The sequence below is a fragment of the Hypomesus nipponensis genome, chromosome 12, assembly GCF_054491055.1.
Source record: "Hypomesus nipponensis isolate SF chromosome 12, ASM5449105v1, whole genome shotgun sequence".
Taxonomy (NCBI): Eukaryota; Metazoa; Chordata; class Actinopteri; order Osmeriformes; family Osmeridae; genus Hypomesus; species Hypomesus nipponensis.
The window spans coordinates 14,640,975-14,668,453 of NC_140372.1; the positions used below are offsets into that span (position 1 = coordinate 14,640,975).

At 40.5% G+C, this 27,479-nt stretch overlaps 1 protein-coding gene across 1 annotated transcript; it reads left to right on the forward strand.

Moving 5' to 3' along the window:
• Positions 1-1,911: 1,911 nt before the first annotated feature.
• On the forward strand, positions 1,912-27,383 carry LOC146261667 (uncharacterized). The gene is made up of 5 exons (XM_084668251.1): positions 1,912-2,037; positions 20,748-20,802; positions 21,028-21,091; positions 21,358-21,525; positions 25,258-27,383. Exons 1-5 carry the CDS (start codon positions 1,916-1,918, stop codon positions 25,839-25,841), a joined length of 993 nt encoding a protein of 330 aa, XP_084524377.1. The 5' UTR covers positions 1,912-1,915; the 3' UTR covers positions 25,842-27,383.
• The last annotated feature ends 96 nt before the right edge of the window (positions 27,384-27,479 follow it).

The window sequence follows — 27,479 nt, forward strand, 5'->3', positions numbered from 1 at the left end:
ACTAAAATGATAGCTAGCTAGGTCTAGCTAACGTTGAAGGCTTGTTTGACTCATGTATCTTTATGTTTAAAAACAAATTAATCATGCAAAACATACCTTGATCTTGCTGTTTTTTCTCTTCCTCTGTTTTCTTTTCTCTGCACCAGAGGAATATGTCTTTTTTTAGTGACATTGCTTTTTCCTGTGTCAGATTGAGATTGCCGACTGATCTTTTCTGTTCTTGAACAATCGACAACATTGTTGCTGTATGAGTACAAAGGCAGGCCCCCAAGATAATTTATTAAAACAGTAGTAGTAGGCAATTATCTTCCTTGCCAGCCGGTCAACATAATATTTAGTTTATTGCAAATTTGTATAATTACCATTAACATAATATAATTTAAAATTAAGCTGTAACTTAAAGTGCTCTTGGGGGCCCTCTGGTGGTCATGGGGGCCCCAAGCAGCCGCTTAGTTCGCTTATGGCTTGGGCTGGCCCTGTACCTACTTATCTACCTGCGCGCACTCTGCTCCTCCACTCAATGCTTGTTACTGTAGCTTTGTGGGAGTGGCTTTAGTTTGAATCGTGTCAAACAGAAGCTAAAATAGCTAGCTTCGAAAAACTTGCCTACCCTGCCTTTAAGGTTATCTGGCCCAACTGTTCCCAGTTCAACAAATATACAGACAGTCTACAGTGCATAATAAATTCCTATTATGAAAATTTCCAGTAGAGGTATCTGAAACCTTGACTGGTTCATGGGTTTGGCTCCTGTAACTTAAACACATACCTGAGCTGTTTTATGTTTGTACTCTGTCCTGTGGAATGAAGGCGTGTGTGTGTGTGAATGTATGTGTGTATCTTGAAACCTGTCAATGGGTAAACATGCTCTCTCTGTCAAAATGGGTGTGTGAGAGAGGAAGGGAGAGATAGAGAAAGAGATATCAAAGTGTTTTGTGGTGAACCTAACAACCAACAACGTCTATTCTCTACTTATCTCTACTGAATCACTTCCATTAGGAGCAGACCATTTATTTCAATACGAAGAGGAAGAGGTGACTTTTAATTCACGGAAATCTTAGGGTCCTGCAAGACTGGCGGGCAATTCTGTTTACCTGTGTAGAGCTGGAAGAAGTGAGTATCAATAAGTGTGTGTGTGTGAATACAATGTGTTGATTGTGTGAGTACAGACTCTTTAGATTGTGGCTTAGCACAGAAAGTTGTGCGTGGGTGCAGGATTGCAAAGAGTATGTGTGAGAACATTTCATTTAGTGTGTTTGAATACAGTGAGTTTTGTGTGTGTGTATGTGTGTGAGTGTGTGTTGGCAAGTACAATGAATTAATTATCTCCTACATCTGGGTTACCTGGGAAACCTGTTCAATGACAGGAACAGAGTCTTTTCAGGTGTGGTCGAAACAACCTGTTTTACAGACTTGTGTGGCTGTTCATGTTTATTGAGTGTGTGTATATATATGTGTGTATATATTGCATACATAGTATACACTTTGTATTTTAGTGTGTCTGTATATGCAGTATACACATATGTACAGGATACATACTGTAAGTGGGTGTGGGTGTGTTTGCGTGTGAGTTTGTGTGTGAGTGTGCATTTGTTTGAATATATATATATTAAAAAGCCTTTGTGTGTGTCAGCCCTGATATCCCATCTGGGATCCCATCCTTGTAAGAGAAGAACTGGTCAGAGAAAATCCTTCTCCAACAACTGGGTAAAAGGTTTTTCTTCTGCCCTCTTTTGTAAATCTATTTTTATCCCTTGTCCTTTCCACTCCACTGTACTCCACTCCTCTCATCCCTCCACTCCATGCCAAGGTGATAGTCTAAATGACATTGAGGCAGTAATCAGTTTCATTCTTATCTTTTTCTCACTCTCCCCTGACCCCTCCCAAACCCCCACCTTCCCAACCAAGGTTTTTTGCCATGGCGCTCGTCAGAGAGGTTTTAGGGTCAACATGGACAAACCTGTCTCCAGAGACGGCCATCTTCTCCCTTCTCTTTCTCCTCTCCATCCTTCTTCTCATCTTATGCACCAACTGTGGCAGGTACAACCTTTAGCTGCCAGCCTCCCTAACTCACTTTTTAACCACTGATGTTGTAAAAATGATTGAAGTTCACAATATTGTATACAGAACTAGGGAGGGTAATTGTGGGTGTGCTCGCGTCGGTGGCAGATTTGTCCGTTTTTGTACAGACCTTCGTACAAATTTCTGACATTTATTTAGGGGAAAATGGGTAATTCAAAATAAGTTTACTGGAAGCGATCATTTGGTCTGAGTCTAGAGCCCTGTGTGGAGAAGCTGACCCCAGTAAATTGTACTCTGAGCTAGCTAACTTCTAGTGATGGGTCGTTCGCGAATGGGCCGGCTCTATGAGCAGGCTCTTGTAGGTGAACATCGGGAGCTGGCTTGCATATCTGAAGAGCCGACTCTATTTTTAATAGATTAATATAGACTATATACATTTAATGATTATGTAATAATGAAATAATTAATTATATTGATTTTATTTTAAATAATTGACGAATTCAAAGAGCAAAACAAATTATATAGGCCCAAAGGCACACACACATTCGTGTTGACTGTCTGATCAGCCTCACATTCTGTTCCTGTCAATCATACATGCATTATACTGCATGAGGGAGGGCCGAGCCAACTCACACACACAGACAGAGACGAGCCTCGGTTGTTAGGTGAGCTATTTTTTGTCTCGTTTTTTAAATTCAGTGTTCTGCAAAGATTTCCGGGGTTCTCTAACAAGAGAAGTACTTCTAGACATCAGGACTACAACTCATACGGATTTATTTCCCACTTTTCTGCTTCCAGCGGCAGAATTAATGGGAATTATAGTCAAAGCCACCCTCGGCTTTATCCGAGCAGCGAAGCGCCGTAGGAGAGGCAAACAAGCCGGTGCACTGATGCAACTCCGTCGGCGTGGGGCACGCACAGCGTTACCGGCGATATTTTCTGCAACGTGCGTTCACTGAGCAACAAACTGGATGAACTTCAGCTACTGGTGTGGAAAAACAGAGACTTTCATTCATCTTCCGTTTTGTGCTTTAGACATGGCTGAGTGAACTGATCCCAGACTCTGCGCTACAGCTAGCAAGTTTCAAACTGCTGAGAGCGGATCGTGACCCTGTGCTCTCTGGCAAAACGAAACGTGGTGGTATTTGTTTTTACATTAACAGTGGCTGGTGTGAAGATGTGACAGTGATTCTGCAGCACTGTTCTCCTGATCTGGAATCATTTTTTATTAACTGTAAACCTTTTTACTCGCCACATGTTTGCTTCTTTCATACTGGTCGGCGCCTACATGCCCCCTCAGGCTAGCGCCAACGAGGCTCAACGTGAGCTCGCCAACCAGATATTGTGCAGCATGAAAATCCGGATTCCTTGGTTATTGTGCTAGGCGACTTTAACAAAGGCAATCTCACTCAAGAACTCCCCAAATACAGACAAATACAAAAATGCCCTACCAGAGAAGGGAACACTTTGGATCACTGCTACCCTTCAGTAAAGCAGTAAAGCATACCATGCGGTTCCCCGAGCAGCACTGGGTCACTCAGACCACTCCATGGTCCACCTGATTCCTGCATACAGGCAGAAGCTAAAGAGCTGTAAGCCTGCAGTGAGGACATCAAAACAGTGGACCAGTGAGGCAATGAAGGATCTGCGAGCGTGCTTGGACTCTACCTACTGGGATATGTTCATGACTGCCTCCAATAGTCTGGATGAGCTCACGGAGGCTGTGACATCATACATCAGCTTCTGTGAGGACTGCTGTATACCAACATGCACCAGGGTGAGCTACAACAATGACAAACCCTGGTTTACAGCTAAACTCAGAAGGCTGAGGCTGGACAAAGAGGCCGCGTTTAGGAGTGGGGACAAGGACAGATTCAAGGAGTCGAAGAACAGGTTTAGCAAGGCGGTGAGAGAGGCTAAACGACTGTACTCAGAGAGGCTGAAGCTCCAGTTCTCTGCTAACGACTCGGCTTCTGTCTGGAGAGGGCTCAGGCAGATTACCAACTTCAAGCCCAGAGCCCCCCACTCCACTAACGACTCTCATCTGGCCAATGACCTGAACGAGTTCTACTGTCGTTTTGAAAGACAATTGGACTGCCCTAAACCATCCCCCCCCCTGCTCCCCACCAACTCAGTGACGACACTCAGGAGAGTGAAGTTAACAGACTTTTCAAGAGGCAGAACCCTTGCAAAGCAGCTGGGCCAGACGCTGTCTCCCCTGCCACCCTCAAGAACTGTGCTGACCAGCTGTATCCGGTGTTCACCTACATCTTTAACACCTCCCTGGAGACATGCCATGTGCCAGCCTGTCTCAAGTCCTCCACCATCATCCCTGTGCCCAAAAAGCCCAGGCCAACTGGGCATAATGACTACAGACCGTCACCCTGACCTCTGTGGTAATGAAGTTTTTTGAGTGCCTGATGCTGGCACACCTTAAATCCATCACAGACCTTCTACTGGACCCCCTGCAGTTTGCCTACAGAGCCAACAAGTCTGTGGACGATGCAGTTAATATGGCCCTCCACTTCCCTCTACAGCACCTGGACTCCCCAGCATCCTATGCCAGGATCCTGTTTGTGGACTTCAGCTCTGCCTTCAATACCATCATCCCAGCCCTGCTTCAGGACAAGCTCTCCCAGCTGAACATGCCTGATTCCACCTGCAGGTGGATCACAGACTTTCTGTCTGACAGGAAGTAGTGCGTTAAGCTGGAAACACAAGTCTCTGACTCCCGGTCCATCAGCACCAGATCACCTCAGGGCTGCGTCCTTTCTCCTCTGCTCTTCTCCCTGAACACCAACAGCTGCACCTCCAGTCATCCGTCCGTCAAACTCCTAAAGTTTGCGGACAACACCACCCTTATTGGGCTCATCTCTGGTGGAGACGAGTCTGATTATAGGTGTGAAGCGGCCAACCTGGTAACCTGGTGCAGCCAGAACAACCTAGAGCTCAATGCTCTTAAAGGTCACATGATAAGTGTTTTGGATGCTTTTATATAGGCCTTAGTGGTTCCCTATTACTGTATCTGAAGTATCTTTCCCGAAATTCAGCCTTGGTGCATAATTACAGCCACTACAAGCAGTCCCACAATGAGCTTTCCTCAAAACACGCTGTTTCTGTGTCTGTAGCTTTAAATGCTAATGAGGAGGAGAGGGGCGGCAAGCGCTAATGTTTACAACGGATGTATCGCAATGGCTCGTAGCCCCCGCTGCTGTAAGATGCCTCGAATTTAGCCATTCTCATCTGATCACCCTGGTTTGCAGAGGTGCACACTCAGTCATTTCAATGAGCAGAAAGGCGGATATCGCACGCCATAACACCAACAGCAGAACTGTTATCCAAATAACAAAGAAGTGTGCAACACTGGCATTACAGCGTTTGTATTCACACACACACTTGATGCCATCTACCTTTACACTAGCAACAGTAACTAAGCTGTTAGCTGCAGAGCTAATGTTACAGCCACATTCTAAGGGTAGCAAGCTAGGTAACCATACAGTATACAGTAAAGCAACAAAATGATATAGCGTTAGTTAACTTACTTGTCCAAGGTTTGTAGCTTGACCAAGGAGAGTTGATAATGATCCAGAATTTAATTTAAGCAAGGCCAGCTTTGTATTGGCTCAAGTTGAGGAAACAGTAGTGGCTGAAATGTTTGGCGCAGACAAACAAAACTTTGGGAAGTTGTGTTGGCGCATTTCCAGCAAAAATACAGTTAAGATACTACTTGTGCAGAGGCTTGGATGAAGGAACTAAAAAAATACTTTCAACTTAGTCAACACTGTGGAGTCCTTCCGCTTCCTGGGCACTATCCTCTCCCAGGACCTCAAGTGGGAACTGAACATCGGCTCCCTCACCAAGAAAGCACAACAGAGGATGTACTTCCTTCGGCAGCTGAAGAAATTCAACCTGCCAAAGACAAAGATGGTGCACTTCTACTCAGCCATCATTGAGTTCCTCCTCACCTCCTCCATCACCGTCTGGTACGCTGCTGCCACCGCCAAGGACAAGAGCAGGCTGCAGCATATCATCCTCAATGCTGAGAAGGTGATTGGCTGCAGTCTGCCTTCCCCAAGGACCTGCACACCTCGAGGACCCTGAGGCGAGCGAGGAAGATTGTGGCCGACTCTTCCCACCCTGGTCACTCCCTGTTTCAGTCACTCCCCTCCGGCAGAAGGCTGCGGTCCATCCATTTTTTGTATTTTTATATTGTAATTAGCATCTTATATTTTATTTTATGACAACTTATATTTATTTTATTGTACATTTTATTTAATTCTAATTACACTTAGTACTGTTAGTTTATGTACCCTATGTACCCTTAGTATAGATGGTCCACATATTTACATTTTAGGTTCCTATATGTTTATTGTATGCACCTTCCTGCCAAAGTAAATTCCTTGTCTGTGCAAACTTTCATGGCAAATAAATCCCATTCTGATTCTAATTCTTGTCATAGTTGAACAGTAAAATGGACATACAGTGAACCTCAAAGTCCATTGCCACCTCTTTCCTATCTATCTCCCACAACTTGAAAATGCAGGTGTAAAACAATCGGTTTTGAAAAAGCGTCACAAATTCCGCATCACCTTTATCACTCCCCAACATTTACATACAGACCAGCCCTCTGGTGTTCTGGCCCAGGATCTCAGACACTAGTTTAGCTGCGCGCTGCTTTGTGTATTTCCACTCAAACAACAAAGGAGAAAGTTTGACATTTTAAGTAGGTATTGAAAATGGACCATCGTAAATGCAGTGTTCCAGGCTATATTGGGAATGCTGACACTTTGCATAATCTTCCCAAGGAACCAGACACTCGACGGGCCTGGCTGATGTTTTTCTATGAGAAGATCCCTGTGAAGCTTGACACATTTATTAACCTTTAGAGGAGTGAGTTCTAAATATTACCGACGCTGCCAGAGTGAGTTATTTTTTTCAAAACGAAAGCTAGCTAGCTTTAGTTAGCTTCCGTTACCTAGCAACCTAGCATAATACTCGTAGCAATGCTACTACCTGCTAGTGTTACTTGTTAGCCTCCTAATTGTAAATTTTGAAGCCATATAGCGTTTGTCATATAGTTTTTGTCTATCGGAAAATAGTCGGTTGGAATGTTCAGAATCACGTATGTGTGACGGTACTCTGTGGGGCCCGCTTTCGAATGATCACATATACGTGACTCTACTAATTAACGGGTTAATTTGCTCGAACCATTTCAGTTTTGAATGAAAACCTTGAACAATTTAAAAAAGGATTAGCTAAGCCGCTGTTGCTGAAAAAAGGTGCTGTTCCAACCGTATGCTCATCACAAACGCAAGTTTCAGGCCTTTGAAACACTCGAATCCTTTACTCAGCAGTGACATCTGCTGGCAGCTACGAGTACGGCATAATCAACAGTCTTGTAGCTAATTTCAGTATGTTTTCTTTGGGGTCTTTGTGGTTGAACTAGCCTGACGTTGTCATACTCATAATTCTAGTCAGAATATGAGTCTGAAAACTCTCCGTTGGGCTTTGAGTACGGAGCGTGTTTCAACCAAACTCGTAAAACAAATGCCTCTACGCTCAATTGGATAGACCTACAACCAATCAGAGCAACGTATTATGTTGTTTGTTGAAAACGAATTCAACCCAAGGGCTCTTTTGTCACGTTGTTGATTACGTTACTGTTGATCATCTGTCCATCATCGTATAAAGCCCGCCCTGGCAATTTCATTGGTCCGTCCCGATTCTGGGTTTTCTGTAGTTGTCCCCGATACGAGACCCTCCAGACCAAACTTCCCAAACAAATTTTTTTGTGGGCGGGAGAAGTTGGGCTGACAGCCAGACTATGGTTGAACCATAGAGTTAATATAACTAGAGACAGCTACTTCTGTCTTCCAAGATGGCGTCCCCATTCATTTCTATGAAAAGTGCTCAGTGGCGCAGTGAGGCAAGCGAGAGCTCCTAATAGACCGCACCATCTTTCCAGACCGACTCGTCCAGTCTTGCACAGAAGCTTGTTCCTAGCTCCGAAACTCGTGCATGCTTGCAACTAGCTGTATACGTCATACTTTGCGACAACCAGTCGCGAGCTTGTGAACTGGAGCTAAGGCATTGCAGAAAACTGTCAGAATGTGGTACAGTCCGATCAAGAAGCAGATAGCCTACATGTAAACTTTACGAAAATCAATACTATTAGTACTGTAGTATTATACGTGCAGGGCCTATAAGTTGTTCTTTTTGCTTCGTGTTTATAGTTTAACTGCTTGTGTATTGTGTCGGATAAATAAACTGTAAACTTGAATATCTGGCTCTGTCGTTGTTCTAGCTTTGCAAAGCATGCTAAATTAAGCCTATACCTTTTTTACTATTATAATGATGATGAGTGTTGTTTACTATTACTAGCTTATTGTTAATGCCATCGTTGTGGTGTTAACTGACTTAAAGTTCTAACAATATAATGACCATAATGCAATACCACCTACATCCACCGGGGCCGTTGCTTCAAACCGAGGGGCGAGGGGTGGGGGCTTGGGTGTTACAGACAAAATCCCCAAATTCAGGTATATTGGGACATCAGGTAATTTGGGACAGCATAAGGAAAAAGCATTTTACTTCTGCCTTGAACAGGCTATGGTAAAGTTAGGGGTACTAATACATTGCTTAGGAAGCATATAACTAAAGTGACATGATATAACGTAGGTGACATCACACAGGGGGGGTGGTCAGCATCAAACAGGAAGTTGACCTCGAAAATCAAGAGGTTAGAAGAATGACATGTGCTTTATGAGAATTTTAATTTAAGGCTCTAAAATGTATAGGCTCAATTTAATGTGGACACCAATGTTGAGCAAATATGTGTGATGTAATAGTGTACTAAAATAAAAATAAACATTTTTGAAATTATTTATATTTATTTTAATTTTAACATTTTCTTGGTGTCCCAAATTACCAAACATGGTGTGGTAAATTGGGACAGCATGTTTCAGATAATTTGGGACAACATTTGGGGTATAAAATGAAAATGTGTCAATAGTTTAGTCATAAATAACCTGATTAAAAGTGAAAAAGTCACATTTATAACAACACAAAACCTAAGTGATGTATCCTAGGCAACTTTTGCAGAAGGAATTAGAGGCTAAGGTTGATAACCATCAGAGCTGTGTGTATTAGGCCTTGTAATTTGGGTCAGATTATTGTATGTCAATAATATCCTGAAACATTAGTATTAATAAAGGCCATGTTATTAAACCTTGAAGTAAAAGCATATTTAGGCCTTGTGTGGTAGTCACGATACATATTAAGTGAGCTATCAAGCATTAAACCTAGCCTTCTCTTAATGTATGTAGGTGTAGTCTCTTCTGCACTTTGTCTAATCTACAAATTGTTCATTTATGAAACAAATTCATTTTGCGGAATAGAATAGCACCCAGGAAAGAGACAGACAGACCAAGGGAGAGTGAACAAACAGGGAAAAGTAAAGGGCCAAAACAACATGTGGAAGGAGAACAGAATGGAGGGAGCATTGCAGGAGTTCTAGTTTTTTTTAATGGTTAACAAATCCATTAAAATATTTTTTAAATTGTTTAATTATTGTTCAATACATTAATCTACACCCATGAGTCTGTGTCCCAAATTACCAAACATACTGTCCCAAATTACCAAACAAGTTGCTTAAAATTCGTTTTTGTCAGCTCAACTAAAATAGTGAGCTATGCATTTCTAAAATAATATGAAGACTTATTTTTTACACTTAAATAATGTGGATACCTTGAGGAATTCAGAAATGTCTCATTTATTGGGTTATGTTTGGAACTTGATGACAAACCTCAAAACTCAGAAGATAGAATTACAAAAAATGTCCCAATATACCTGAATTCACCCTACTACAGCTTGCTGTTGTGATGAACATAAGATCGGAACGCACCTATTTTCACCAACAGCTTCATAGCAAATCCTGCTTTAGGCTACATTGTCCCAGGTTTTCAAAACCGTCCATGGTGAAATGGTTCGCGCAAATGTGTCGAGGGTCAAACTGCACAGGGATCTTCTATGCTACGGTATAGACAAACATCAGCCATGCTCGTCTAGTCAATGTTAGCTAGACTCTAGCTCATCTGCTTTTATTTAACGCTGATTTGCAAGGAATGCAAGAACAGCTAGATAGCGAAAACTCCTAAACTGCAGGCATGTAAACTAGTGACGTTACGCACGATACCGTGCTCACGAAGCGGTATCGACCTTTCGAAACAATTGGTACCGATACAAACGTGTCGAGCGTGGCTTCAAATTTGTGTTCAGAGTCGAAGTGTCGAAGTGACATCCGATGCTTCGGGCAGCTGAGACGAGCAGCTGAGACAAACGGAGTTTTATTCAAATGCTTAAAATACATCAGAAATCACTAATATTCGTCGGTTATAGAGAGGAGACATAGGCCTATTTACGGACGCTATAGAATACATTCATTGACAGAGCCAGAGATACAGATAGATTGCCAGAGCTAGATAGACAGAGATAGATACAGATATGAGATCTCACACAAGCACTAGCCTACATCTTTCTCTAGTTTTACCAGCCTTCAAATGTGGCCATCCCTTTCCCGATTGCAAAAGCATGTTCCAAAACCTTAACCGCTAGCTTACATAATAATGTATTCATTTAGCATATACTTCCACTAAATCGCAGTGAGCGGATGCAATCCCACTTTGTCGGAGTGAGGGGCTGCGCTCTTACCACGAAAGCCATACTCAGTTGAGCGCTTCATACAATAAATGTTATAAGAACCTAAAAATAAATGTTCTAAACGTAAAGTAGCAAAGACGTTACGTTGTAAGACATATTTTTCAACATACACTTGCAAATCGAAACATCACATAACCTTTATTTATCAAGTTGTCAATGATGATTGTGAGACTGACGTCTCGAGGACTTGACGTCACTTGATTCCTTCCTTCGCTCGATTCAGTCGCCATACCATAAACTGACCCGCAGATGTCCCTATGGAGAAGATGTATCAAACGCTTCGAAAAAGCGATACTTTTTCGACAGAATTGTGTCAAATTGCTCGTTGCTTCGGATAACTTTGTTTCCCCATCACTAATGTAAACTAGTTTAGCTTGCTAACACAAGAGCATAGGTAGAATGTGTGATGATTTAGCCTAGTTTATTGGCAATGGGGATAACATTATTTCATGTTCCTGACTGTGTTTCATTCAAATAAATAACCTGTGTTGTTATGTAAATCTACAATTCAAGATGCATGTTTGACCAGATCTATTTTTCAGCAAGATAGTTAGAGCTAACTGAAGCTGAGTTAATCACAATAATTTGTTTGCTAAGCTGTAGTGCTAACGTTACCCACCTAAGGCAATCCTGTTTGCTTTGACAACAGAAGTGGAAACAACTAACGTCATCATGTCAAATTATATCTATTCAATCTGTTGAAAACAGTGTTGTGTAGACACAATAGATTTATTTGTACGTTTTTATTTCATGTCTCCACCTTCGTTGTTTCAGTGAGTGCTGTGGCCATGTTGTGTCTTTGCTCTGCACCTTCACTCGTTGTAAGCCAACCAATCAGCGCGCAGCTGATCTATATATCCATGAGCATATCATAAAAATAGAACCCGTAGCATTTTTTCCCAGGAAAATTTCAATGGATGTATTAGGGGGCATAGAACAGCACCCGGGCCATTTTCAGCCCAACCAATGTTACATACCTTATTCGGAGACCCTAAGGAACAGTGTGTACCCCAAAAATCCAGTCAATCACCCCTTTAATGCTGATTTGCAAGGAATGCAAGAACAGCTAGATAGCGAAAATACCTAGACTGTAGGCATGTGAACTAGTTTAGCTTGCTAACGCAACAGCATAGGTCAGGGGTGTCCAAAGTACGGCCCGTGGTACAGTTGTTATTGGCCTGCGACAAATTCTGAAAATATAATTGAATATGGCCTGCGCAAGAAGTTTGAGCTCAACTTTTTTGCACTTCTCAGTTTCAACACTAGATGGAGCCAGCCACGGGAACGAAATTAAGCGAAGAAAAACTTTTCCCGCAAGTCACCAGAAATGGCAGCACTGAAGAAACGCAAAATAGTGTAGAAGATTTCAAACACGGTGGGAAAATGAGTATTTCTTTAAAGAAATTAACGGAAAGTGTGTCTGTTTGATTTGCATTGAAAATGTTGCTGTGATGAAAGAGTATAATGTTCGTCGGCACTATGAGACCAAACATCAGAGCTACACATCGTATAGCGGTGCCGAACGAACACAGAAAGTCAAGCAAATGGCAGCTAGCTTGCAAGCTCAACAGCTGTTTGTTTTTTGTGCTAACAAAATACAGGAAAACGCCACAATAGCAAGTTATGAAGTCGTTAACGTATTGCCCAGCACGGCAAACCATTTTCAGACAGTGATTTCATAAAGCAATGCCTCCTTAGAAATAATGTGCCCAGACAAAGTGCCGGATTTCAACAATGTGAGCGTATACAGAAATAGGAACAGTGTGAAATACCCCCCAAAAAACTGTCAATGACCCCTTTAAACTCTTATTTCGCGGCCTCTTTGGATGTTGATTGTGGGGTATCAAAAATAATTGACAATATGTTTAATTTTGTGTGGAAAAACAAAAAAGTAGTCTGTAAATATAGCTGCAAGCAGCGATGCGGGTTCCTCAGCAAAATGGCAAAATATTATAAACATGTACACTTTAGAAGATCGAGACTTGGACAACAAGAGAGCAAAATGACTTAATGTTTTGCCAACAACAATAGGCTTAACGGGTATTTGAACTCATGAGCTTACGGTAACAAGTCAGTCTCTCTAGCCTCTCTACTATACACCAACTGCTGAGACTGTATAATTACTAAGGGCTAAGTATTAACTTTTTATAGGATATTGAAACTCTTCTTGAGTTGATCACTTTCCAGACTCTCATTCAATGCACAACTACAGTGCCTTGCGAATGTATTGGCCCCCCTTGAACTTTTTGACCTTTTGCCACATTTCAGGCTTCAAACATAAAGATAAAAAAATATATATATTTTTTTTTAATCAACAAGTGTGACACAATCCTGAAGTGGAACGAAATTTATTGGATATTTCAAACTTTTTTAACAAATCAAAAACTGAAAAATTGGGTGTGCAAAAGTATTTGGCCCCTTTACTTTCAGTGCAGCAAACACTCTCCAGAAGTTCAGTGAGGATCTCTGAATGATCCAATGTTGACCTAAATGACTAATGATGATAAATAAAATCCACCTCTGTGTAATCAAGTCTCCGTATAAATGCACCTGTTCTGTGATAGTCTCAGAGGTCCGTTTAAAGCACAGAGAGCATCATGAAGAACAAGGAACACACCAGGCAGGTCCAAGATACTGTTGTGGAGAAGTTTAAAGCCGGATTTGGATACAAAAAGATTTCCCAAGCTTCAAACATCCCAAGGAGCACTGTGCAAGTGATAATATTGAAATGGAAGGAGTATCAGACCACTGCAAATCTACGAAGACCCGGCCGTCCCTCTAAACTTTCAGCTCATACAAGGAGAAGACTGATCAGAGATGCAGCCAAGAGGCCCATGATCACTCTGGATGAACTGCAGAGATCTACAGCTGAGGTGGGAGACTCTATCCATAGGACAACAATCAGTCGTATACTGCACAATTCTGGGCTTTATGGAAGAGTGGCAAGAAGAAAGACATTTCTTAAAGATATCCATAAAAAGTGTTGTTTAAAGTAAACAAGCCACCTGGGAGACACACCAAACACGTGGAAGAAGGTGCTCTGGTCAGATGAATCCAAAATCGAACTTTTTGGCAATAATGCAAAACGTTATGTTTGGCGTAAAAGCAAAACAGCTCATCACCCTGAACACACCATCCCCATTGTCAAACATGGTGGTGGCAGATTCATGGTTTAGGCCTGCTTTTCTTCAGCAGGGACGGGGAAGATGGTTAACATTGATGGGAAGATGGATGGAGCCAAATACAGGACAATTCTGGAAGAAAACCTGATCGAAGACCTGAGACTGGGATGGAGATTTGTCTTCCAACAAGACAATGATCCAAAAATAAAGCAAAATCTACCATGGAATGGTTCACAAATAAAAATATCCAGGTGTTAGAATGGCCAAGTCAAAGTCCAGATCTGAATCCAATCGAGAATCTGTGGAAAGAACTGTAAACTGCTGTTCACAAACGCTCTCCATCCAACCTCACTGAGCTTGAGCTGTTTTGCAAGGAGGAATGGGCAAAAATTTCAGTCTCTCGATGTGCACAACAGATAGAGACATACCCCAAGCGACTTACAGCTGTAATCGCAGCAAAAGGTGGCGCTACAAAGTGATAAGTTAAGGGGGCCAAATACTTTTGCACGCCCAATTTTTCAGTTTTTGATTTGTTAAAAACGTTTGAAATATCCAATACATTTTGTTCCACTTCATGATTGTGTCCCACTTGTTGTTGATATTAAAAAAAAAATATATATATCTTAATGTTTGAAGCCTGAAATGTGGCAAAAAGTCAAAAAGTTCAAGGGGGGCCAATACTTTCGCAAGGCACTGTAACAACAGTCATGCGGGCAATTGAGCTAGAGTAGCGCTCATATTCAGCTCCTTGCGGGAATAGCCTGTCACAGTAAAGCTGCGATTTTCTGATCCGATTAAACTACACAACATACACAATCAGGGTGACCAACACGGTTATATTAACTAACCAACAATAACATTACAAACATCTAACTAAACGAAAACAACAATTGAAATCCCTCGCACGGCTTCTGTAACCAAACTATTTTCCACAAGTCTTTGTTTTTTGACATGCCGCACTGCATGCTGGGTACTCAAGGGTGCTGACGCTGATTATCTAGCTGTGTTCCGACTGCTTGATATGAGTATTAGTTTTTGGTCAGCTTTGGGACAAAGGTTAAGAAACGGTTGAAATTTCAAGGTGAAATTGCATGAAATTGCGCATGGTATTTCAGAAGGATGTCTGCCTGTTTAAATGAACAAGTAATCAAAATTATGACAGGTCAAAAGGCCTAGATTTGAACCTGTGACCTTACACTTTGAAAGACAGTATTTCAACCTATTGAGCTACCCCCGAGGCTGAAAATTTGTGGCCAGTTTCTGCATAAAAAAAGAAAGCCGTTTCTCCTGCAGCATGGATTCCTCGATTCGGCCAAAGTTTAAACAGCTGTAATTCAATGATTCAATTCAAATGTCATCCTGTTTAACTAAACAGATATTCAAATTTAAGACTGGCTAAACAACTGTGGCTGGATTTGTTCCCACGACCTTATACTTTGCAGGTCGCCGTCCCAGCCCAGTGAGCTAATCTCAGTGTTGAATGTTTTTATGTTCAGTTACTGTATAAAAAAAGTAAGCTGTTTCTCCCGTGGTAAGCGAAAGTTGAAACAGCTCTAATTCAATCATATTTTGACATACCAAGGTGAAATTGTGTACGGTACGTCAGAGTGATGTCACCTTAAAGCCTATTAGGTTTGAAAAACCATCATTCAAAAATGACATTTGATTTAGTGACACAAACATATTGAGTAAATGCGGACATTTACATAAATACACCCCTTTCAGCCATTTTGTACTTGATTTAATTGCCTCAAGTAACATTTTTAAATACGTCAATGATACATATATGTACCAAATTTCAAGTCAATTAGACCTTTGGTTCAAGAGAAAAGGAATTTTGAATGTCTTCCCAAATTATCACTGTACAGGAAATCCATCATTGCGGACCTTATGGGTTCTTGAGGCTTTTTTGTTCCTCATAAAAAATGAGGCATGCACACCAAGTTTCAGAAGAATTGGAGCAATGGGGTGGAAATGCAACCACTTTGAAAAGTGGACAGTTGAACGTCGCCTGTGGCGCCCCCTATGGTCTGATGTGGGCCAGTCTGTGTTTGGGCCGTAGTTGTGGCATGTTGTATCAATTTGCCAAATTTCAAAACTTTTTACCAATGTGTTCATGAAATAAATTACAATAATAATAATAATATATATATAATATATATAATTTTCATAAACACATGCTTGGAATCCATGCCGGACACATTTTTTAGGTCGCGACAAAAGGACATATCCGGGTAAAAGAGGACGTCTGGTCACCCTAGTTTTTGGTTAATCAATAATAAACTGTATCACCAAACCGAAGGTTGGACAACTTGGTCAGGTAGTAGTAGAAGAATTTGCAACAAGTTTGAAGTTTGTTGGTCGATTTTGACAAAGATATTGAAGAAACACTAAAAATGGTGTGTATTCAAACGTTTGCAAGGTTTTTCGGCATTCAGGCTGTGTACTCTTTTACCCCGGTCCCTAAATATGACAGAGCCTGAACGGAGGTAATATGATCGCTATTGAATCTCGTAAATAAAACAGATTTCACCTCGGTCTCGGCGCAGTGGGGAGAGTGGTTAAGTCGTCTAGTGCTGCATTCACTTGCAGTGGGATATCAGCAGGCCCAAATGTAATTCACAATGTAATAAATGTAGTTCCCCCCCCCCCCCCCCTTGGCTTGGCTACTTGGTTGGCGTTGCCATTTCAGCTGAAAATGTGCTTATTTTATTGATGATACTGCTAATTTGTAAATTTGCTCCGACTTTTCGATAACCTAGCTCTAGCTAGGTTGCTCCACCATGAGCAACAACAGCAACGAAACGTCTGCCATTGTTGATGTTGTGTTTGCCGCTACCGCGCTATCGTTGCTGGGAAATATGAGACGTATACAGTGACATAATGACGTGGCTCTGTGGTGGCTCTCGCCCGTGGAAAAGCAAACCAGTTCTTAGTAAGCTCAGTTCTTGAACCAGCTCCGAACTGGCTCTAGCACCAGCTCCGAACTAGCTCCCGGTTCACTTTGGTGGAAAGGGGGTATCAGCTGATGGCCCTGAACCCCTCTGAACATTCTTCAACAGACCATTTTATAGATATGACAGTTCTCAAAAGTCATTGGACCATCCTACAGACATGAAGCTATACCAAATCTCTTCTGTCATTGGTTAAATCCTTAGAACAATACAGTTGAATCCACATTATTTTCAGACCAACTGTCTCTTCCCCCCAGGTGACAAGAACTCTCCCAGGTCACCCAGACTTCACGTCTCCTAGACTTCATGTCTCCTAGTTAGGTGGCATCTCTACCAAATGGAGTTGAATCAACATACATTGTATCAAGCTTTTTAGCCAACTGTAAACTTCTCCTAAAACACATTGGGCCTCATTCTCGAACATTTTCCTAAGTTTCTTCTGAAATGTTTCTTACGTGCTTCGGAAAAACAACGTAAGAAAAACACATCCGCCAAATTCATGAACACTTGAAAATGTGTTCCTACGCAGCAGACGTTTTTTGAGCTGTGCTCCCCGGGAAGAGTTTTCTCAAGTTAAAAGCGTGTCCTCGTGCTCCTGAATTTGCATACATACACACCCCGACAGCTGGAACAGTGTAAACAAAGCAAGGTTAATTATTATAATTATTTAAATCCGAGGATGTCTCTTATGGCAAGCCGTTTTATCATTTAAGCAATGAATTGAAATGAATGAAAATGAGAATTCTTGATATCCAAAATGCAATTGTTTATATCCAAAATTTGAATTCTTGATATCAAAAATGCAATTCTTAATATCCCAAATTCGAATTCTTGATATCCAAAATGCAATTCTTGATATCAAGAATTCGAATTTTGGATATCAATAATTCATTGGTTAAATGATAAAACGGCTTGCCATAGTTTGTAGAGTTGAACGCAATCACCAACGATTTTTCATAACTTCACTAACACTTCAAACACGAAGAGTTTACTTAAATGCGATTCATTTGATCCTTGTGGTTTTTTAAGGAATCGCATTTGAGACAACTCTGGACGATTTACAACTGCTATTTCGAGTTTGGAAAGTCTTATGAAGTTCAGAACAAATCCCAGATGAGAAAACGTTCACGAATGCGAAATATTTTCCTAAATCCAATTCAGGAGAAATTCCTTCTTAAATTCTTCTTAACTGCGTTCGAGAATGAGGCCCATTCATTGTACATAGGCCCAACATTTCTTTCACATTCGTTTCTGTAACACTGACCCAACGGGAAAACGATGATTTACCACATATATTTTCTCATTCTCATCAGTTCAATATGTTCAACATTTATATAAAATCAACTTAAATAGCCTACATAGGCTACAACATTTAGCCTAATGCATTAAACAATGATGAACAATTCTCTGATAGGCTACACACCATAGCCGTTTAATGCTTAAGAATAGGGTGCACGCGCAATTAGCTTGACTACTCAAATCTGACTTGAATTAGTAGGACTGCGTGAGCTGAAACTGGCCTTTATGGAACCGCTTAAACCCCGCTTGACTAATTAAACTTATTCAAGTCTGGTTTAGGACTTTAAGTGTAGCTTTTTTGAGCGGCCTTTATGGAACAGGCCCCAGGTCTCTAATCTGGTCATTCACGTGACCTAATTAGGCTCAAGAGGGGAAACAGTAAGGATTTGTTTACCTCATTCACTTTTGCATGACTAGGTTTAGTAAAACGTGAATTATATTCGTTCACAAGTAATAATGACAGGTTTTGTTATTTTAACTTTTTTGTACTTAAAGTTCAGTGCAGTGTAATTGTTCGCCGTGATAATTCAATGCTAGGGTGATAATAAATGACCATTTCAAATCATACAAACTGTCATGACGCATTATTTTAATGTGGGAATTTTTCTTTTAAAATCTGCTGGTTTACATGCACCAACATATACATTTAGTCATTTAGCAGACGCTCTTATCCAGAGCGACTTACAGTAAGTACAGGGACATTCCCCCCAAAGCAAGTAGGGTGCCTTGCCCAAGGACACAACATATTTTTGCACGGCCAGGAATTGAACCAGTGACCTTCTGATTAGTAGCCCAATTACTATCCCGATTCCCTAACCGCTCAACCACCTGACTCCCATATACATGAGAATATAATAAATGTTTGCAGTGGACGTTGAAATGAACGAATGACTCCAAATAAGATTCATTCATTTTACTTAATGAGACTCAAAGAACAAGACTCAGAGTGCTGACGTTGTGATGTTAGGCTAGCACTGAAGTGGCTAGCATACTAGCTAGCATTCAAGGCACTTTTTGCCACAAAAACGTTGTATTCTCCTAAACCGTGCAACGGAACATAAATCCCAGTTCATGCAACGCAATTGTGACCAAGACGAACATTTTGACACCTACCTACCTTGTCTATGTAGTCAAAATATTGAGGGATCCTTAGGGGTGGGAAAATAAATAATAATAAATAATATAGAGCTATATGAGAGAGAACAAAGGTTGTTACCCAATTCAGTCACAAGTTGACACACAACACTGTTTTTGAGCCTTTTCAGGAAGACACCATGTGTTTGATTCATTTCAGGAAGAGAGTTAATTTGAGCAAGGTCGACCAGACAAGAGCAATGACTGTGTTGCATCCTGATGTTTGTAATTAGCAACTTATTGCACATTTACAGATCCAAACCTGCACATCCACAATTTGAAGGGGATATGTCAGATATACCACAAACAGAAATGCACAGGCTCACACACAGACACATACAAACAAACACACTCATTACACACATTCCAGAGTTACAGATCAGTCTGGTTAGGCAGCTCCATAAATTCCACTGTTGTGTAAGAAAGCCTATGATAAGGACACAACCTATCCACAACAGATTAATTGAGTCTGTGTGTGTGGGGGGGTTCTTGGCCTGTAGTTGGTCTAACACATTTTAGACCAACTACAGGCCAAGAACCTCCCCCACACACAATTGTTTTACTAACTCTTTATTGACCAACACATTTATTTGTTATTTTCTTTGTACAGATAGACGTTTTCTTCAAAATATTTTCTAGCTGATCTGAGAAAACTGAAAAGTGCACATTACTCTGTAGTTAGGCAACATGCAGTTTCACCTCCTTGTCAGTAGTTGTCAATATCACATCAGTCAGTTTGTGCATACTACTCTTTTTGTAGTGCCTCCACAGGTGGGCAGTATACATGGGGGTACAGTATGCTTTGAACAGTTTGGTCTCAACTGGTGGTGAGCATGCACCAAACTTTTGGATAAGCATATTGGCTTGTCCATAGAGCATTCGACACTGTCTATTTATGTCTCTGTCATCAGACAGGTCAGCACATATGTAATGTCCCAGATATTTACAATCATCGATGACATTTAGTTTGTTTCCAGACAAGAAAGATTGCTCCATTGTGTTTATATATTGATTTGCTGTGTTTATGATCTGAAAGCATTGTTTGATTGTTAAATGGTTTAGGGGCGAGTGTTTTTGTCAGAAGAATCAGAGGTTTTGGAAATTTCGTTTGAAGATTTTGTATTGTGTTTACAGTTTTGATCAAATGGGTGACTGTTTCAAAAAATTTGTTTTAACAATTGTGAAAAAAAATAAAAAACTTAAACTAATTGATTAATAATTAGAAACTGCAAGCCCAGAGCAGGGTTGGTTTTTAAAATTATCTTAGACGTTATATTCATTTTAGAATTTGGTTTATTCGCCATGTATGTTATACAAACACGGTATTTACTGTGTTATGGAGGTGCAAACAATAAACATATACAAATCTTAAATTAAGTGAAAGTACGAAAATGTGACTATTTCTAAGAACTAAAAAATTTAAGAATAAAACAATTTAAATATAAAATATATATAAGAATTAGAATTGTAATTTATTTTATATTCTTCATCTGTGGTCTAGTCACTCCTTCGATCTGCGCAGGAAAGAGGATGGACCTGAGTCTTTAATACGTGTGGTAAGAACTGGCTGGAGGGGAAGGTAAAGGTTGGAAAAGGAGTTTTGGGTGAGGTGATTATGGAAGGGATGTGGGTAAGGGGTGGAGATATTGTTGTTGCATCAGAGGGGGTCAAAAAAATAAAATAAAATGTAATTGTATTTGTTGTGCATTTTGTTACGTAACATGTTGTTTTAGTGGTAGTGTCACTGGCCTCATGGCTGATAAACTGCTTGTGATTGGCAGGTGAGACTTGAAGATGCCCTGAGGGAGAATCCCATGATCAACAATATCAGGGAGGACGAGAAAGGTATGGGAAGTTGGAGCTGTCATCATTGTCCATACTGTACATGCATTATACGATATCAAAACAGTCAAGTATCAAGTCAAATCAACTGTGTCTTTTAAAACTTATATGGCTCTTTAGAATGTGACTTGTGAAGGTTGTGAATCTTTAATGTAATGTAATGTGTAGTTGTTGAATGTTTCGGAATGTCCATGCACATGTAATATAATGTGATTTTGTAATGTGATATTATTATTTAATTTATGTTCTCTCTTTAATTTCCTAAAAAGAGTTTCAAACGGAGAATGGTGGCCCTGTCACTGTGTCTGCCTCCATTCCTGACTCTAGCTCAGTCTCTGGGTCTGATCTGATTCCTGAGATCCAGTTCGCCTCTGGACAGGATAATGTTACCTGGTACCGACCCTGGAGGAGCCACATGGGGGTGCCAGAACATGATGGTAAGTGTTAGTGCTTCACCCACAATCAATGGTCACTTCAGTATGCTGCCTGAGACACTCATACGTTCTAGGTTAACCTCAAACTGACAGGCCTGTCTCTTTCTCCCTCCATCTACTTCCTCTACCACTGACACACTCATATTTCCCCTTGCAGCCAGATTAAACTGTACAGACCCAGCTGCAGCTTTCAGCCTCCGTCAAATATACTAATATTACAAATGCTCTTCTGTCTCAGGACAGAAGACAGACAGGTGCAGTCAGGGTCTGACCTGGGAGAGGTGTCAATTGGAAAGCCTCTAGGCAGGTTAAGCAACAGCTTAAGCGACATGTTGTCTTCCAAAGTCTGTCTGTATTAAGATCCAAGATCCACGTCAATATAAAAGCAAACATGGGAAGTGTGAGTGCTGAGGTTTTGCAGCCCCTCCTGATTTTTGTTTTGTTTAAATGCAATGGCAATTCCAAAATATGTATTATTAGAATACGTTTTACACTGGGATGTATGGGGTTTAATGTAAGACTATGAGACTATTGTACCGTTGTGTGACTTGTGTTTGTCCAGACCCGACCTGAGTCTGAGAGTGTAGAGGCCAACCAACAGTGTCCAACCCAAACACAAAAGGCATTTTCATTTGTTTTGAAGCTGTATTTATAATCAAAAAAGTTTAAACATGTTTCAACATGAAACTACCATGTCAAGTAGGCTTAACCAGCTGAAGTGACCAAGCCTGAATGTCACTGCCAGATTCTGGTCCAAACCCAGTGCAATGGGTCCTGACAGGTCCCATTGGGCTTGGAGCGGGTTGCCACTTTTTTTTGTCACTGATGTTCAGCAAACCCAACTCAAAATGCTTTCCAACGTCCCTGTACAACAGCAGTGAACGTTCAGCTCAGACATGTTGGTGAGGATATTACAGTTTTTTTTTTTTTATCGCTATGACAATTTTTTCAATACTTTTAACAAGTTTCCAAAACTCTTACAGTTTTTTTCGATTGCTTGACAACAGTGGTCACAACTGAAGCCACATGTGCAAAACTCTAACCACAGTCTGCATTACCAACAGTCACCTGAGCTAAACTGTTCACATCACCTGCAAAACTCACTCCAAGCAACACAACTCTTAACACACGTCTCAAAACAGGCTCAGTGCAGACAAACACTATGAACAATCCTCAATGAGATAACACACACTGTCACTCAGAACACACTGAGAGTAAAAACACTACCGTCAAACACCAAAACAGAAAATACAAACTTTTTATTTTTGCAGTTTCAATAATTTGAGTGACTTCATACAAAGTGAAGTTCTTTCACATTATTTATTTTAATTGTTATTACTTAACAATTCTTTGAGGTAAATGAAAATAAGAAGTTTGCTCCAATAGATGTTTTTATTTTGTCTGTAGTAATTTACGGAATTATAGTAATGAGAAAAAAAAGGTAGAAACTAAAAGTACATGCTGTAACTAACAAAGAATCGAGGGGCTAATCATGCCACAGGTTTTCATCAACATCACATACAATGTTTTCTCTTGCCATGCACCTGGGGAAGAACCTTCTGGAGTGCCTTATCCAACCCGGGCAGTCTTGTGGACTCGTGTCTTCACATACGGCACTCATGGCTTCCAAAAGAGACAAACTCTTAACACAGTTAGCACAACATGTGTGTAGGCTGTTCAATTAAAACATTTCTTGTTGCTTTGACACAAAATGCATGCAAAACCCAACAAAACAAAAATGTAGACAGGCTTCAAAAGAAACTGCATTGCAAACACAATCTATAATCCATATACTGTGAGACCTGACACATACCTGCATAATTGAATGCAGTTTCTGTAATTCCACCTGATGTTAGTATTTTTTATGACATTGTGCTCTGATTGACTAAATGTTCCTGTGAAAAGAGAATGTGTGTTAGTGTTTGGTAGACATGGTGTCATGTTTAGTGTATTTTTGTGTCAGACAATTAGTGTTGGAGTTTCGTTTACAATGTGTGATTCTGAGCATGAAATTAACAGTTTTGCCAATTGTGTGTGGTAGGTGTGATGGTGCGTTAAGAGTTTAGAAAACTTGTTAAAGGTATTGAAAAAACTGTCCTAGCGATTGAAAAAAACTGTGAACAAGACACCTGCTTAGGCTTTCAGCTGAAATTTCAACAGCAGTGTTTGAAATTTGTCAGTGGTTAACAGTTTTGACAGCAGTGTGTTGGCATATGAACAAAGTGCTGTGAATCCACAGTGTTGTGCAAGTTGTCGTTAAAGCCATGGGATAAGTGGGTTGAGTTTTGAAAACTGTGTTCAAGCAATGAAAAACGAACCAATCGAGCTTTGAAAAATGTCTTAGTTCTATGATATGGGGAGATACTGCTGCCGTCATTTTTACTTCAAATTTCGCGGGGATTACGCTTAGCTGGTGTAATGACGTCAGCTGCCCAAATGTCCAGTAATATCTCGATTTTAATTGGTCCATGTTTGATACGTAACGTAGATGATTACTGGCATAACATATTTACGTGCAAAGGCACAGCAGAGTTGTGCTTCTCGACGTACATGTTAAAGAATACAGGATCGAAGTGCGCATGCGCAACATGAGTTTTTCGTTGTCGTCCGCAATGAATGGACAGTAAAAGTACTGCTTATTCTACCATTTTGTTGTATTTGATTATGCGTAACTGCTACATTTGTCATCGTAACGTCTAAACAATTGGAATAACACACATATTGCATATATAAATCACAAGAATAATCAGTTAAAATACAAATACAAGTTTATTAAATACAATTATTTAATAAAAAACTTTACGTTTGAATTTAGGCAGGGTAGGCAGTGCCTACCCTGACTGCACGTCACTGTGTACGTGATGTGAACAACATGATACTTTGCCAACCTGTGTTTTGCTTGTGCGTGTGTGTGCATGTGTATCTGTGTGTGTGTGTCTGTATCTGTAGCTGTGTATGTGTGTGTGTATCTGTGTGTGTATCTGTATGTGTGCATGCGTGTTTACAGTACTAGACAAAAGTTTGGACACATTGGAAAATGTGTCCAAACTTTTGACTGGTACTGTATGTGTCAGGTCTCACAGTATATGGATCATAGATTGTGTTTTGCATTGCAGTTTCTTTTGAAGCTTCTTTAAATTTTTGTTTGGTTGGGTTTAGTAAATACATACATTTTGTTTCTTTTGCTGCAGAAATTCAGAACAAAAAATTAATGGCCCATCTCAGAGTAGCTTTATAGAATGTACGGTTACTGTATTGAAAAAAAGAAGACAGAAACATAATTGATGCAGTAAAGGCTTCATTTGCATCAGGACATTACTGCAAGAAATATGCAATATAGCTGCAATTTACAGTATTTCATCAGTTGCCGTAGCTCTGGCCCTTGTCTGAGTGCCACCACGCATTCTAACTCCCCTCCCTCTCCCCTGTCCTGGTACTTGTCTTCCTCTCCCTTGTGCATACATTACATATACTTACTTTTTTCGTGTTGCTCTATATTGTTCTTTTTCCACGCAAGATCAGCCCAAAGAGGTCCTCCCTCCTCTTTGCATTTTGTGTCAAAGCAACATGAAATGTGTTAATTGTATAGCCAGCACAGACAGATGTTGTGCTAACTATGAAAATTATTGAAATAATTGTCATAGCAATTGTAAAATACCGTAACTATTTTAGTTTACTATATTATGTAGTTAATATTTAAGACTTTTCTCAGTCACTTGCTCTCTCCTATTGCAGGTAAGGTGAACAAAGAAACCCCCTATTTGGAGCTCTGTACACCCCAAGGCCACATGGACTCTTTCTTCCCGTCTGCCCCTCCATCGCTCTTTGTTGACCCACCCCAGGTAAACACCAACAGGGGGACCATCCATCAGCCTCGGCCCATGGAGGAGGGCCTGGGTCTGGAAAGGATACAGGGGGCTTCTGTGGAGGATCTTCACCAGCACATCTATGATGTTATTGGGGGTGATAGGAAGGTTGAAGCCCTTCCTGTGGAGGTCATCCTGGATGAGGTGAACCTGGTATCCCCAGGTTATGAGTCTACAGTGAAAATTAGATCAAACCCAGCAAAGCAGCCAGACATCAACTCAGACTCGATCACATCGACAGAGGATGGTTTTACCATGCCTGTCACCACCACCTCCTTGATGGAGGAGGTGAAGGCAAGTTTGAGTGACAAGGACTGGAATCCATTGTATGCACAGGTAAGCAGAAGGTCTAAGTGTCCAACTCCACCCCCTGTTCCACCCCCAGAGGATGAAGAAGAGAATGAGGTGGAGGAATCTTCACCTCCATTACCAGACAGAAGTGCAGAACTATAGGGTTTACTGTGAATTATTTTACCTGGAGTACATTCATACATTATTTTAAAAGTTTCATAAATTAGTATAGCTTTGATAATTCTTAAGAAAAAAAATAGAAAAGTATCTTGTCTAAAAATTACAATCCAATGTGTTTAGTTTAATTTCAAGTTTTATGTCAGATAAATAATAACAAAGTTATTGGCAACAAAATGTCTGGTTTTCAGTCTTCGTCAACAGTGCAGACACAATTTGACTCAAAGTATATACAACAGGAAATCAATTAACAGTAGTTACAGTAATCACAGTTAATCACAGTTAGTTACAGTAATCAATAGTAAATTAAATAACTATTTAACCTATGGAGGGTTTTCACGGCGTGTCATTGGACCGGAAGTCGCCATCTTGGAGGCACTCCGCATCACAACAAAGCACTGGCACTGAAGTACCTCCCGAATGTCATCAAGGAAAATTGAATTATTGCCGTGTTTCAGGTTGTACCAATAAGACAGATTGAGAAAAACTTTTGGTATAATATCGACTTCCAAAAGTAATTAAAAACCAGGGAGAGGAATGCCAGAGATTATCTGAGTAAAGGAGGCGCTTGTGGTTGGCAAAGCTCAACCAAGATCCACAAGGGAAAAATCTGGACAACATCCGTATTTGTTCGGCACATTTCTTATCAGGTATTGTGAAATGTTTATTTCAGCGGCTCATAACAAATGTTCTATTGTAATGATAATATTTTTAACAGTAAAAACAATTACTGCTTTTATTGTTTTTACTATGCTTATTTTACTGTAAAGCTGACATTGACATAATATAATTCATATCACTACTGCATGTGTATGGATTCGGCGAGAAAGGTAGTTAACAATATTGGGATATCCAACTGAAGACAGAATCACCAGGTCCTCACAAATCCAAGTAGAAGGAGCTAGGTTAACTGGTAGGGATCTGCACCGCCAATAAATCCTAATTCCTCAAAATATCGAACCTTTTCTTGTGGTCCAAGTCCTTCCCTATATGCCTTTGGATCTTGGACGTGTTTTGATGACCATTTCGGTCATTTAGACATGGCTACGGTTGTACCAAAGAGCACAGAATATACGTTCTTTGGTTGTACTCCGTTCAGTTGTTCACACAGAGTGCCTCCAATATGGCCGTGCATCCGGGTTACCGCCCAGAACTTGACGTCGGTGAAAACTCTGTATAGCATGGTCAACAATGTGCAGTATTTATCATATAGAAAATGTAATAATATAAAGCACCTGTATCTAAAGTGTTACCTGTTCTTTTTTATATTTTCTGGTTTCTTTTACATACTGTGGACTGTTCATGAAGCAAATTGAAAGTGTATCTTTGAAAAAAAAGAATTGGGGGGAAAATAATGCTTTCATTACATTAGTATGAATAATTAAGTGTGAATTAATTGCCCATATTACCAATCTTTGTTCTTACAAATGTAAATAAAAAACTTTGCATCAAGAGAATTAACAAAAACAAGTTCAGTCAAGACACTGGTGATTGATTTCATCATTTATTCATATTCATGAACATAGGTTTGACTTTGGTGGATTGTACATGGGGAAGCGCTCCCTGCCTTCACCGCAGCATGCATGACAATGGAGCAGGGACAACGAGTGAAATCCCCTAAAA

Coding starts and splice junctions, on each gene's coding strand:
- LOC146261667 (XM_084668251.1), top strand. CDS start 1,916: ATGGCGCTCGTCAGAGAGGTTTTAGGGTCAACATGGACAAACCTGTCT. Junction 20,803..21,027: donor CTGAGTCTTTAATACGTGTG/GTAAGAACTGGC, acceptor TGTGATTGGCAG/GTGAGACTTGAAGATGCCCT. Junction 21,092..21,357: donor TATCAGGGAGGACGAGAAAG/GTATGGGAAGTT, acceptor TTTCCTAAAAAG/AGTTTCAAACGGAGAATGGT.